The sequence below is a fragment of the Arabidopsis thaliana genome, assembly GCF_000001735.4.
Source record: "Arabidopsis thaliana chromosome 1 sequence".
NCBI lineage: Eukaryota > Viridiplantae > Streptophyta > Magnoliopsida > Brassicales > Brassicaceae > Arabidopsis > Arabidopsis thaliana.
In genome coordinates this window covers 17,440,310-17,454,461 of record NC_003070.9, presented here as the reverse complement: position 1 = coordinate 17,454,461, position 14,152 = coordinate 17,440,310, and the positions used below count along the sequence as shown (strand labels likewise).

The following is a 14,152-nucleotide window of genomic DNA, read 5'->3' as shown; positions in this document are numbered from 1 at the left end:
TAGCTATGTTTGACAAACGGTAAGATCTTCGCCTTCAAATGAACATAAACATTGGATCAAGTCTGACCATTAAAATAAAAACGAAGGATCAACAAGCTTATGAAGATTAAATCTCATACTTAAAATTAATCAAGAACTTTGGCTTAGCAACAACCATCCTAGAATCTAACATAAGTCTAACACATAACAAACCGTACCCCTCTAACAATCACTGAGAGACTCGTTAACTTTAAGCATATCAAAAAACAAAAAGAGATGATGTTGTTCTCCGATAAACAATTTTCTCAACATTGAACATTGACAAAAAAAGATCAATAACTGATATAGTCCACGTCCTAAGGGAGTTGTTGATCACTCCTGCGCCGTTCCTCCCCATCTCTGAACTCGACTCTCCGCTTGCTCAGCCTGCATAATTTAGAATTCAAAGCTAATTAATGAAATGATCAAACCAAACACAAAGGAGGAACATAGCAGCAACTAAAAGACAAAGTAAGAGACCTCTTTGTTCCAGTTAGTGAAGTAGATGATTCCAATCAATATAAGTGTCTGCAAGCATATTCCAGCTACCATACCTCCCCATATTCCCTACAAAAATATACAAATGATTTAACACCAGATTAAAAAGAACAAGGCTAATACAAAATGGTCATATTAGTAAATAGCTAACCTGAACGCCGAGGTCTAGTGTGAATCCAAGAACAAGACCAGCAGGTAGTCCGATAATGTAATAACACGCAATGTTCACGTATGCAACCAGAGCCTGCCACCCCGCTCCAACCGCAACCCCTGACAAGACGGGCTGGAGGCTGTTCAAGAGGACAGTGAAGCCCAACAAGACGGCTATTCTCGTGGTTTCTGCTGCCACAGCTTCGCTTGAAGTGAAAAGATAAGGGAAGCTGTCTTTTGTGGCTAAGACAACAATCATGCACACTATCCCGATAAGAGTTGAAGTTATGGAGACGACTATCACTGAGAATTTGGCTAACGCTGCGTTTCCTGCACCCAGCTCATTCGATACTCTCACACTGATCACACCAAGAGACAAAGTTCACCAGTTCATGAGATTTTTATTAGCTTTCCAAATGTGGCTCCTGAAACATAAAGGTAGAGAACTTACCTAATCGCAGCGTTAAACCCGATCGAAATCATGGCAGTCCACCCTTCTATATTCATGCTGTGAACCCCAAAACATAAAATATGTTACTAAACAAACCTATTTTCAGTGAGAAACTAACCAAAGATCAGCACAAATTGATTACCAAATGGAGATGGCATCGACTGGTATCAACGGGTTAGGAAGGAGACCGGTAACAACAACCAGAACCATCAAGTACCAAAACTCCAAACTGCAAAACAAAAACAACTAACCTTTCATTACAAGCGAAGTCTCAGCTAACGTAAGTCTAAAGCTATCTTCTAGCCAAAAAAAATTGGATAGGTACCAAAGCATAAGAGCAGAGGCTAAGGAAAGTTTGACAAATCCATAGAGGTCCCGAAACGCTAGCATAGAAAATCCAGTCCACGCACCGTCTGATTTGGTGATTAAGATATACAAAAGCTGACCAATAACAATCAACCACCACGAGGTATTGAGAGTGATAGCTGCACCTACAAGTCCCCACTTAAAGTAAAGAATGAAGAGCCAGCTAAAAACTGCATGTATAACTAAAACCACTCCAGAGATCCAAGCCATCACAAGAACTTTCCTCTGTGACTGCAAGAATTTCTGTATCGGGAAGTTGGCTGCATAGGCAAATAGTTGCGGGATCATCCACAATGCGAACTTCCCTGAAAATTATAACAACGCAGAAGTTGTTACGTGAACATTGACTCCAAACTCAAAACCAATTGGCAAAAAGGAATAACAAGAATGATACCCGCGGCTTTAGAGATGTGAGGAGCCTCGCCGAAGAAGGAAAGAATAGGAGGAGCCCAAATGTAGACGGGAAGCAAAAACAAAGCAGTAGTAAAGAGAATGACCCATGAACGTTGCATATATATTCCCATCATCCTAATCTGTCCCGCGCCATATGCTTGTCCACACAACGTCTCCAATGCACTCCCCATCCCTAACTGCCACCATTTTCCATCATCAAAATGTTTATATTGTTTGATCTCTAAGCTTTTTTCATAGGAAACTTAAATGACAAGCAACAAAATTCAAGAGAGCTTACACAAGGACCCTCGTAGAGATTACTTGTATAACAAATATTATAACACTGAACTCAACTACATTAATATATCTACTTTATTTGAATATAAAACACACTGTTAGGATTTACTTAATCACAATTACGAAACAATTTTAAATGTATGGGAAAATCTACTTCATTGATATTAACGAATATTGATATTAATTAATACAAAAAAAGTCCTCAAATATTGACTTTTATTTCTGTGGCTATTATTAGAACACATTATCCATTACCAAGAACCTGACACGTGTGAAGGGTGTTTACGTAACATACCATGACACCGAAGGCAAGACCGGAGATAACAGAGTTTTCAACTGAGACGGCGGCGAGCTCAAGTTCACCGAGACGGCCGGAGAAAGTCTGAGTGAGAGCACCAAGAGAGTATTGACTTATGGCAGTGAAAATCGCTGGTCCTGCTAACTCCCAAAGCCGCTTCGACTCTTCGCCGAACTCTTTGGCCCATACTTTTGACGCCGACTTGGTTCCGGTGAGTTCCGGTGGCTCACGAGGGTCAAGCAACGGCAAAGTCTTATCCTTTCCCATGTGAAAAAAGCTCTGTTTTAGTTTCTCTTCTTTGCTTTCTCTTTGTTCTGACTTATGATATATGTATATAAATACAGAAGATGGAGACACACTAGTGTGGTAGGTGCCATAATGAATAGTCTAAAAAGGTCTGACATGAGATCTATCCAAAAGAAATAAACCGCCAAAAATGACTAAACGAAGGTAATGGAATTATTTAGTACATATTCTATAGTTTTGGTATGAATCGGCCTAATTTGGTAGTTAAATATTATCAGCATAATTTCTTAATATGAATAAATCTCAATTTAATGGGATTGTTAAGAGTATGGATTGGTTGAAAACTTGAAATGATAGTGTGATATGATAACAAAGATTTTTGTAATAGTTTATTTGGTTTTTGTTTTTGGGCCGAAGTTTGGGGCCGAAACTTTAAACACGTAGTTGAATGCAAGAAAAAAAAAAAAAAACTTGTGGTAATATGAAGAAGTACGTATGTACTAGGTAGGTACACTTTAGTTTTTCCTAGAAGGAGTTAACCGAGTCGTACAAGTAATTAAAATTATTGTGGACAGTGAATATAATGGACCAATGAGGACTTACCAGCTCGTTAGAAATACTTCGACCAAGGTTAAATATAATCAGACGGCTCTTTGAGTCCTAAATTGGGTTCAAAGGGTGACAACGGCAATGAACATTTAGTCACTTACCCTATCGCATTGAATTGGTGGATCTTGTTTTTATTTTCTTTTTAATATTAGGTGTTGGTGAAAGTGCAAAAGAAATTAATAAAATTGATGAACCAAAAAATCGACAGCATTTTGTAACAAGAAAAGCTTTTACACTGTCTGAACTTAACCAAAAGGAGAGTGAATCATGCATGGTCAATTGGTCATTGGTTAGTGCTCAAATTAACCATTGTTGTGAGAGCGAAGTTGTTGTGAAACTAAGAGAAATAAAAAGTCATGAACCAAATAATCGACATCGTTTTATATCAAAGAAATGCGAAAATATTACTTTGAACTTTAACCAAAAAGAGAGTGAATCATGGTAGATGATTATTGAATCGTGATCAAATTAACCATTGTTGTAAGAGCGTAGTTGTTGTATCATGGGATTCTTGCGGTAGTGAGGAAGCTATGTTTCAGAATAACTAGTCTATACTGAGAGGGATGAATCCTCGTTGTATCACATATTGCATGTGGACTCAAAAGATTTCACTCCTTGGTTGTTAGTTTTGTTCACATATTTCTTTTGTTTCGAAAACTAACATAGATTAACTCTTGTGAGTATTTAGTTACAATATCAAACCGTGGTGGCCTAAGCTGCTTAAGGTTACATCGATTGCCTCTGAAGGAGATATGGATGGTGTGATTGTGAAAGATATTATGGAGAATATTAAGGAAAGAGGTGATATGAGGTTTGGATCGAGGTTGCATTTTCCTGATTGCAGAGATGGGACGACCGGGAAGATGAACTATGTGTGTGATGAAGCCAGATTACGGTTCGAGCTCGGCTCTCAAAGAACGGCAACTTTATTTAGAAAACGCTCTGCTTGTCCCTTGATTGTTTAGCGTTCAAACTGTTGGATATTCCTTGCCTTTAGATGTTGAGTTTTCCCTTTAATAAAAAATACTATAAAAGTGTATTGTCCTACTACAGCTTTGATTCAAAATTATCCAAATTTATCCCAAAGAATCACTTTCTTTGCACTAATGAAGTAATGAGGCTACCACATTTTGTTTTCTTACCTGAAGTGAGCTAATATCTAAAGAACCAGACATTATATAAACAAGTGATTGAATACAAATTTGATTTCACATTTGCATATGAGAATTTAGTAGTCATACAATATTGAATAATTGCTCAGAATGTCCTTTCCACACTACCCCTTTTCAATTCTACCTTTTCTTATTTGCCATTTTCATTTATACCTCTTTAAATTTTTAATGACCATTTTACTCATATTTCGAAATTGTTTTAGGTTAACAAAATGAAATATTAATATTTTTTCGCCTAAAATATTCCAAAATAAATTTCCCACCAAAAAATTTCGAAAAAAAAATTTCCATCAAAGTTTTTTTCTCAAAAACATTTTTCCCGCAAAAATATTTTTTTGGCTGGAAATAGATTTACAAGGGATTTTAAAAGATCTTTAAAGGGTTTAAAAGGGTTTTAAAATATTTACAAGGGATTTTTAAAGGGTTTTAAAAGATTTTTAAAGGGTTTAAAAGTGTTTTAAAAGATTTACAAGGAATTTTTAAGGCGTTTAAAATATTTACAAGGGTTTTTAAAAGATTTTTAAAGAATTTAAAAGAAAACTCTTTAAAAACTCTTATAAATCTTTTTAAAACCTTTTGTAAAGGTTCACAAGAGTTTAAAATGGTTCAAAATTATTAAAAGGGTTTACAAGAGTTTTAAAAAGATTTTTAAATGGTTTACAAGGGTTTACAAGGGTTTTAAAGGATTTACAATAGTTTAAAAAAAAATTAAAATATTTACAAGAGTTTTAAAATCCTTTAAAAACTCTTGTAAGTTTTTTTAAAACCTTTTGTAAAGGTTCACAAGAGTTTTAAAATGGTTCAAAAAGAATAATAAATGTTTTAAAATACTAACAAATTTGTTTCTAAGAGTTAAAAAATGATTGTGAAGACTTTATAAGAGTTTTAAGAAGATTTTAAAAGGATTTACAAAGGTTTAAAAATCATTGTAAATCCTTGTAAATCCTTTTAAAACTATTGTAAAAGGTTTAAAATGATTCACAAAGGTTTAAAAGGGATTTTTAAAGTATTTACATATGTTTTTAAAGACTTTATAAAGATTTTAAAATGATTTATAAGGGTTTTTAATAACTATCAAAGCTTTTAAAAAACTTTCTAAGGATTTTTAAAAGGATTATTTTGGTTGAGAAAAAATTTGTTACGGGAAAAACATTTTGGCGGGAAATTTTCTTTTTGGCAGGAAAAAAGTTTGGCGGAATTTTGTTTTGGCGGGAAAAGTAAATTTTGGCACTAAAAATTTGGTGGGAAAATTTCAGTTCCAGTTACATGTTTTTATTAGATAAGGGTTATTTGGTCATTCTGTTCAGATGAGTGGTATTTTTTAAAATGGATAACATAAAAGTGTATTGTTGCAAAAGAGTAGTAAGAAATGGTAGTTTTGCATATCTTCCTAAAATATTTCTAGTTTAGTTGTCAGTTTCCTAAGAGAGGATACATATATCTTGTAAACCATTTGATGTAATTTGTTGGACAAAACATTATTTGAGATTAGAAAGAAGTATGTAAGAAATTTTACAAAAATATTATATATGATATTATAATAATTTATTTCATGTAGAAAATGGAGATGGATCTTCCGAATTTGATTTTCTTCTTGTGAAATGGTGGGAATTGATATTTTCAAAACTCCATCGTTAAATATGCAAAAATGTAATTTTCATTATACATATGTAATTTTGAATTAAAAACATAAAAATATAACCATCAAAATTTTCATTTAGTTTGGAACTAAAATATGAAAATGAATGATAAGTATAATCTAGTAATTCGTCATAGATAAAATAATATGAGAACAATCTAAGAAATATAAAGATAAAATTTAGAACCAAACCTTTACAATGATGTCTCAATTAATTTTTCAACCCAAAAAACAACACAAAAACAAAGAAAATATTTAAGATTTAAGATATGGTAGAAGTGAATGCGGAAAAGGTATAAACTGTGATACATGATGTATTAGATGTGACGCCTTTGAGAAAACAATTAATCATACGCTTTTTCTTTACCATCCAGCGTATGATTAATCATACATGATTTTATTGTGAAAAATGTGTTAATAAATCTTGGCATCGTGTGAATAAATTTTGAAAACTCAAACTGCCTTATTTTGAGAAGGTTACTCTTGCCCGTTAATCATTTTTTCATTGTTTTTTTTTTTCAAATCTATGAAGTAAGCCATGTGACATAATATGATTTGTTAGGTGATTTGTACTTTATAAGATAAAGGATTATACGTGTTTGATCAAAGTAAAATTAGTCCTCCCTCTTGATATGCAAATGTCGAATATTATTCTTCGATTTAAACCGGAATTCTACTTATAAACTATTCACAACCAAACAAACAAATATCTTAAGGGGTGAGAAATTACGACAACGAAAGAGTCTCGTAATGCCTTTTGTTTTGTTTGTTGCAACTCGTGTCACATCTTCCATCGTCTTCACATCATTGGGCCGACTCTTTTGCCTCTTAACTTCTTCATCTCCTTTCGGTATGTTATCACTTCTGCTAGTACTAGCTGTGTTATTTTCAATGAAGACTTTCTTCCACTAAGCAAGTAAGTCTTCTTTGCCCCGAATGATGCTTGTTTCAGACAATCACTATTTGAAATATTTGGTAAGGGTTGCTTTATTCATTCAGATAATGTAAGTATTTATACACAAATATTCTAAGGGTTTTTTCTTGTACATAAGATCCATTAAGGCCCGTTACTATTATATAAATCTAGTGTCGTATTCAATTAAAAAATATTCTGCCTAAACTAATTGGAGTTCTATGTAGTTATAATAGATAATGCCACTTAGAAAACTCTCTAAACACAATTTATGTGTCAATACAGTTGGTTCAACTCTTGTAAGCTCACACTAAACAAATGGTGTGGTCGGTTTGTTGTCTCTTCAGTACATCACCAATTACTAAAGTCCCTCAGAAGAAGTTAAATATATATTACTTAAGACTTTATCTTTAACCAATGTGTATCCTAGAGTAAATAAAATATTTCTGTAATGATTATTATTATTTTTTAATTCATAAATCTTTTTTTTTTAATTTTGTTTTTGCATTCGTGATACCCAACAAATTTTCCATTTTTGAGGATTTTACTTACATACAATCTTTGATGCCTTTGAAGAATTTTTGAGGGCATGAGTCTTGCTGTAAAAGCAATGTTAGGGACTATTACAAATCAGAGAGAATGAAGATAAGAATAGAAAGTTTATTCATTCATTCATCATAAAGAATCAATCTGTACAATTGCTCTGTTATATACAAGTGACTAAACCGGTCTAAACCATCTAACTTATCTAAACCGAGTATATACACTCAATAGTCCCCCTCAAGATGAGCTGAATATGTTATGAAGACTCATCTTGGATTTTAAATGAGTGAACTGATGCGGAAACAGAGCTTTATTGAGAATATCTGCAACTTGATCTTCTGTTCGAACATGAAGCAGCTTGATAATCCCTTTCTCTAACTTTTCTCTGACGGTGTGACAATCCACCTCAATGTGTTTGGTTCGCTCATGAAACACGAGATTAAAAGCGATGTAAAGCGCCGCAGTACTATCAGAAAAGAGTATAGGGATAGAGATTCGAATCCTCAAATCTGACAATAAAGTGGTTAGCCATACCATTTCACAAGTTGCAAGGGCTAGAGCTCGATACTCAGCTTCTGCAGAGGATCGAGAGATAGTTGGTTGCTTCTTTGAACGCCAAGATATCAATGATGAACCCAAAAACATAGTGAACCTAGTCGTAGATCTTCTACTATCCTAACATGATGCCCAATCAGAGTCTGCAAAACCCTTGAGTGTGAGATCCGGATCAGCAGAATAAAAGAGTCCTTGACCAATAGTTCCCTTAATGTACTGTAACACTTTGTACACAGCTTGAAGATGAGCAGTACGAGGTGTAGAAGAGTACTGACACAGCTTGTTAACTGCGAACGTGATATCCGGACGTGTGATAGTAAGGTACATTAGGCGACCCACAAGTCTCCGATAATACTCCTTGTCTTCCAACAATTCACCATCACTCTTGGACAGATGCAGGTTAGGTATCATAGGGGTAGAAGAATGTTGACAATCAAGCATACCAGTGGAAGTGAGGAGCTCCAAGGCATACTTCCGTTGGCAGAGAGAGATACCTTCAGATGTGCGAGCCACTTCTAACCCTAGGAAGTATTTCAGAGGGCCGAGTTCTCTTAACCTGAAACTTTCCTTCAAAGCATTGGTCAATTGTGTAGCAGCTGTCTCCGTGGTGCTAGCTATCACAATGTCATCAACATAAACCAAAGCCGCAATGAACTCAGTTCCAAAGCAACGCAAAAATAAAGTATGATCACCATGACCTTTAACAAACCCCAGCTGAACCAAAGCATTTCTCAATTTCTTAAACCACTGCCGGGAAGCTTGTTTGAGACCATAAATGGATTTCTTGAGACGACATACCGCATTAGGAGGGAGAGAGTCCCCCTTACTGTCAGCATATCCCTCTGGTAATTTCATATAGATGGTCTCTTCCAAATCACCATTGAGAAAAGCATTTGAAATGTCAAGTTGATTCAGAAACCATTGTTTAGAAGCTGAGACTTTCAGAAGAAGTTTCACAGTAGCCATCTTAGCAACTGGAGAGAAAGTATCAGTGTAATCTAAACCCTCTTTCTGAGTATATCCCTTGAAAACTAACCTTGCTTTGTAACGCTCAAGACTGTCATCAGATAAAAACTTCACTGTAAAAACCCATTTACAGCCAACTGCTTTCTTACCAAGCGGCAGACTAGTGATTTCCCAAGTATCCGTGATTTTCATTGCATCAATTTCCTTGTGAATCACTCCACACCATTCTTTAGATTTCTTTGCCTCAGAATATGATTGAGGGATTGGAATTTGTGAAATGTTATTAATGTATAACATATGTGATGGTGAGATTTGAGAGTAGGAAAGAGAAGATGAAATGGGATCATTGACTTCATTGTGTATAGAGTAACAATGATAGTCTTTTAAATGAGCAGGTGGATGTTTAGGCTTATGAGATGAAATAGGCTGTAATGGAGAAATTTGTGTTGGCGGAGAAATTTGTGGTGATGAAAGATGAGAAGGAATGAATGTACCTGAAGACAAAGAATCTATTGGTGTGAAGACTTCAATAGCAGCAGAAGAAGAATCCTGAGGCTTCACCAATGGAAACAGAGCTTCATGAAAGACAACATTCCTTGTGATATAAACCGAGTTACTTTCCATATCCAACACTTTATATCCTTTGAAACCTGCAGGGTATCCAAGAAAGATACAAGCACGAGATCTTGGTTGAAACTTGTTACGCTTCTTAGCTGATGTGGAGCTGTAGCAAAGACAACCAAAAGTCCGTATCTGAGAATAATCAGGTTTCTGACCTGTAAGCAATTCAAAATGAGTCTTATTAGCAAGCAGCTGAGAAGGAGTCATGTTGATCGGAAACACAATAGTGAGAATGCAATCTCTCCAGTATGGTAAAGACATGTTGGATTGAAACATTAATGCCCTTGCCACATTGAGAATGTGCTGATGTTTTCTCTCTACTACTGAGTTCTGTTCTGGAGTTTCAGGACAAGAATGATATGGAACTATCCCTTTCTATTTGTAGAATGCTGTAAAGCTCAATTCTCTTTCATTATCAGATCGAACAGATTTAACCTTAGTGTTGTATTGATTTTCAACTTGAGTGATGAAATCAGGAAAAACAGTGAGTACTTCATTCGTATGTCGAAGTAGATAAACCCATGTTGCTCTGGAGTGATCATCAACTATAGTAAAAAAATATTTAAAACCATCAACTGTTTCCTCTGAAAAGGGTCCCCAAACATCAATGTGCAACAACTCAAAAGCTGAATTACATATGTTGTTCCCAGATGGAAAATACAACTTTCGATGTTTGGCTAAGTGACAATCATGACAGTAAGAATTATCTTTATTCTTATGTTTAGAAGTCCCCAAATCTTCAGAAAGAACATCAAGTCTTGAGTAGGATGGGTGTCCTAATCTCCTGTTCCACATTCCAACGTCCACCACCGCATTGAGAGATATAGATGGGGTCTTTGTATCCAGCACATAGAGATTCCCAATCCGTCTACCTTTTCCAATTGTCAATTCCCTGGTAGGATCCTGTATTTCACAACAAGTGGGATCAAAAATCACTCTCGAGCCAAGATCACTTGTCAAAGAACTGATACTGAGAAGACTGAGTCTGAATTCAGGGATAAACAAGATATTTTTGAGAACTATGTTCTTGTTTAACTGAATCATGCCCTGTTGGGAGATTCACAGAACAATGTGTGTTGACATACAACCAATATCCCAACAAAACAACAAGTAGAAGGAGAAAAGGTGATATCAGTGTAACCTGAAGGAGCTTGAGAAGAACTGGCAGTGACTGAACCAGAAGAACCAACAGACTGATTTGAAAAAGACTGATTCTGAAGTTGAGTACTTATCATAGCAATAACATTCTGAAGCTGGTCAGAAGAGAGATTACCAATAACCGTTTCAAGTTGTCCAGAGATCTTGTCAGGTCCTGGAGAAGACAATGAAACTTGAGCAGCTACTGGTTGTTGTTTCTGAACCTTATCCGCAAACTTTGCTTTGGGAGTGAATCCAGGAGGCTTGTAGCATCGCTCTGCAATGTGGCCAATTCTGTGGCAACGAAAAAAGATGATCGGAAAAGTTATAGATCTGAGCTTGTAGGCTCTGATACCATATTACAAGTCAGAGAGAATGAAGATAAGAATAGAAAGTTTATTCATTCATTCATCGTAAAGAATTAATCTGTACAATTGCTTTGTTATATATAAGTGACTAAACCGGTCTAAACCATCTAACTTATCTAAATTGAATATATACATTCAATAGGGACGATAATGTTGTGGCACGTCAAAAATTTGTGAAAACCATATTAACATTTTTAAAAATCAACAAGAGATTGTGAAATTTTTTTGACATGCAAGTCACTATTAAAAAGATATTAACATTTTCTTATGATATTAACATGTTTAACCCTAAACTATATTAACCATCCTCATTGCACAAAAAATACAGTATTTTTAAAAAATTTTGAAAAAAATAAAATAAAATAAATTGTTATTTAGTCCTTTTAATAGGGAGATCCGTGTCTTCCATGTCTCGCAAAAACATTTTTATACTTTTAAAGACACCACATTTAGCTAATAAATGACTTAAAATTAAAATAACATTAACTTTTATAATAAATTATAATAAAGATATTTGTAAGAGGATAATCAATGTGGATGTTCTAAAGGTTGAGTTCTAGCCTTCTGCGATTAAAAACTTTGTTCGGTAAAATTAATAGTGGAAGATTGTGAAGAACGGGAAGATCCCAATGGATGTAGAGAGAAAGATTGAGTCCAATTGTTCAAAAAATACCTCGAAGGTCATCAATATTTAGAAGATTAGTTTGCTCTTAAGAAAAATTATTATTATTAAAAATATAATCTTTAATTAATCCCTTCATCTTGGAAAGAAGAGAAGTGACTTGACAAATATTTATGGATAGATGCTAATCTACTCATTGTCAATTCTTTTAAGTTGAAAACTCATAAAATTTAACATGCATAGTATTAGAATTCAAACATACGATGTTTGAATCCGGTCCAATTTTTTAAAAGTAGTATCTCAAAAGAACATGATAGAATTCTGTTGGGATTAATGGCTAGAAGAACCACTATCTCCAAAGATCATGTAAAAATTATTCCACATCAGAAAATGGGAATGAATTTGTCCAATACATAAGAGATATAGAAATTCTAGCATGTAAGTCATGACAGCGACATCCATCGCTTTTCAACAATACAACTGCTCTGCCACACATGCGAAGCTAGGCTTAGGTGCATGTCGGCATGATGATGAAAACATCTTTCTGTACGAGTGTATTGTATTTGGCTAAGTAGCATGGATCTCTCCAAGCCTTGAATTTTTTACAAAGGCTCAAATGCACGTTCTTACATGATACCTTCGGAGATATGAGTATCAGTATAGAAGGATCCCGTTGGAAAGACCCTCAAGATCATGCAAGTAGACACAAGGAAATTTGCACATGGAACCTAGTCAACCTACATTATTGCAACAAGCCCACCTGTCATATTTTTATTGGTTTTAGTATAGAAAAAGAAAATCACCAAAATATTAAATATAACTTTTTTTTTGTCACTTGAAATTTTATTATAAAAGCTTATTGTGGAACCAGAGGAGGAATACATATGCCCAAACAAGGGAAACTCAAGTCGGCAGACAACTAAAAGTCTCTGAAGACATTGCCGGAGAAAAAAAGAAATTCCCCGGAAAACAAAGCCCTATCTAAGGGAACCAGGGTAAAACGAAACTGGAAATACAATGCAGAAATGATCAAAACACAATCGAAAGAGGACGACTCCTAAAACTAAAAGCAGAGGCGACAAGACAAAAACCTTAAGAAAAATGATAGAACTAAGAGAACAGAGAAACCTCTTCTTCTTTTGAAAGACCAGCAAATGCGACTTATCACGGCTGCCCACGGCCAAACCAGAAATAATATCTATTACCTCCTATCAAAGTTGAAAACCAATCTCTCGAGAACCAAAGATATCAGAACCCGGTAAGCAAAGAGCATTCATAGAAACTCATAGAACCTCGAACACACTTCCGGATGCGACGAAGACCGAAGCGTCACTTAACGCCTAGCTAGAATCCTACAAAAAAGCAACACAAACATAATTTATTTATAACTAATTAACAATAAAATAAACACTATAGTGAGCCACTTGAACCATGAACTTCAACGACCAACAGCAACACAAACTTGTGGACAAGAATAATTTATTTATATGTAATATGTGGACGTGAATTATTTGTTGAACCTCCAAGACTAGTGATAAGAACATTTTACTAGTAATTCTGACCTTAAGAAGTTCATTTCACCACAAACGACATAAAATCTAATATAATTTGGTTAAATGTAACATACAGTATGTAACTATGGGTTAGGAATGGTTTACGCTTACCAAACCAATTTAGTCAACTGACAGTTCTGTGAGGTTTATTCCCAATAACTTCACTAGAACCACTCATTTCTCACTAGAAATTCTTTTGTTGCGGGCTATAAAAGGGATAATGCTAGAGAAATTAAAGCACATATACAAGAACAAAAATAATTCTATAAAGAATAAAACGTTTAGAGTAAGTAAGCTTGTAGAAGTAAACAAAAAAGGTTGGTAATTTCCGCCACCTGAATTCGAGTAGCATTAGCCATCAGAGTTCGAGTAAAACGTTTAGAGTAAGTAAGCTTGTAAAAGTAAATAGAAAGGGAGGTAATTCCGCCATCTAAGTTCGAGTAGCATTGGCCATCAGAGTTCGAGTAATTTAACATGGTTTCTCCAGACTTCAAAATTAGTCTTTAGAGCATGGTCATAGGTGATACTCATAAAGTATCATTAAGAACTTTTTAGTATTATTTATAATGTTTGTTTAATAAATATATTTTATTTCTTTTTAGCAAATGCGACAAATTAAGAGATGACATGTCAGATGATACTGGTATCAAAAATATCACTAAGCTGATACTGATCAAACTTATTTTAATTATTTATCAATATAAAAATAATTTTTGGACTTATGATATTTTAGAAAT

At 34.6% G+C, this 14,152-nt stretch overlaps 1 protein-coding gene, 1 long non-coding RNA gene and 1 pseudogene across 4 annotated transcripts; 1 reads left to right on the top strand and 2 right to left on the bottom strand.

Annotated features, from left to right (window-relative positions):
• On the bottom strand, positions 1-2,909 carry AT1G47530 (MATE efflux family protein). Of its 2 annotated transcripts, none has more exons than NM_103646.4 (8): positions 2,469-2,909; positions 1,878-2,073; positions 1,443-1,788; positions 1,260-1,346; positions 1,118-1,174; positions 668-1,025; positions 499-585; positions 1-405 (listed from the first exon to the last, which is right to left on the bottom strand). In NM_103646.4, exons 1-8 carry the CDS (start codon positions 2,736-2,738, stop codon positions 352-354), a joined length of 1,455 nt encoding a protein of 484 aa, NP_175184.1. In that variant the 5' UTR covers positions 2,739-2,909; the 3' UTR covers positions 1-351. The 2 variants fall into 2 exon arrangements, with proteins under 2 accessions (NP_175184.1, NP_001322625.1); NM_001333276.1 differs by having other exon boundaries at positions 41-405; positions 2,175-2,880.
• A 4,924-nt stretch (positions 2,910-7,833) lies between these two features.
• AT1G47520 lies at positions 7,834-11,174 on the bottom strand (annotated as a pseudogene; the record flags this gene model as incomplete). The annotated part of the gene is made up of 1 exon: positions 7,834-11,174.
• A 1,225-nt stretch (positions 11,175-12,399) lies between these two features.
• AT1G07383 lies at positions 12,400-12,744 on the top strand. Its single transcript, NR_139238.1, has one exon. It is a non-coding gene; the product is annotated as an other RNA (long non-coding RNA).
• The last annotated feature ends 1,408 nt before the right edge of the window (positions 12,745-14,152 follow it).

What these genes read in the sequence shown, in the direction of transcription:
- AT1G47530 (NM_103646.4), bottom strand. Translation starts at nt 2,738, where the DNA reads ATGGGAAAGGATAAGACTTTGCCGTTGCTTGACCCTCGTGAGCCACCG. An exon ending in TCACATCTCTAAAGCCGCGG is followed by an intron (nt 1,789 to 1,877) that starts GTATCATTCTTG and finishes TATAATTTTCAG; the next exon opens with GGAAGTTCGCATTGTGGATG. An exon ending in GCCTCTGCTCTTATGCTTTG is followed by an intron (nt 1,347 to 1,442) that starts GTACCTATCCAA and finishes TTTGTTTTGCAG; the next exon opens with TTTGGAGTTTTGGTACTTGA.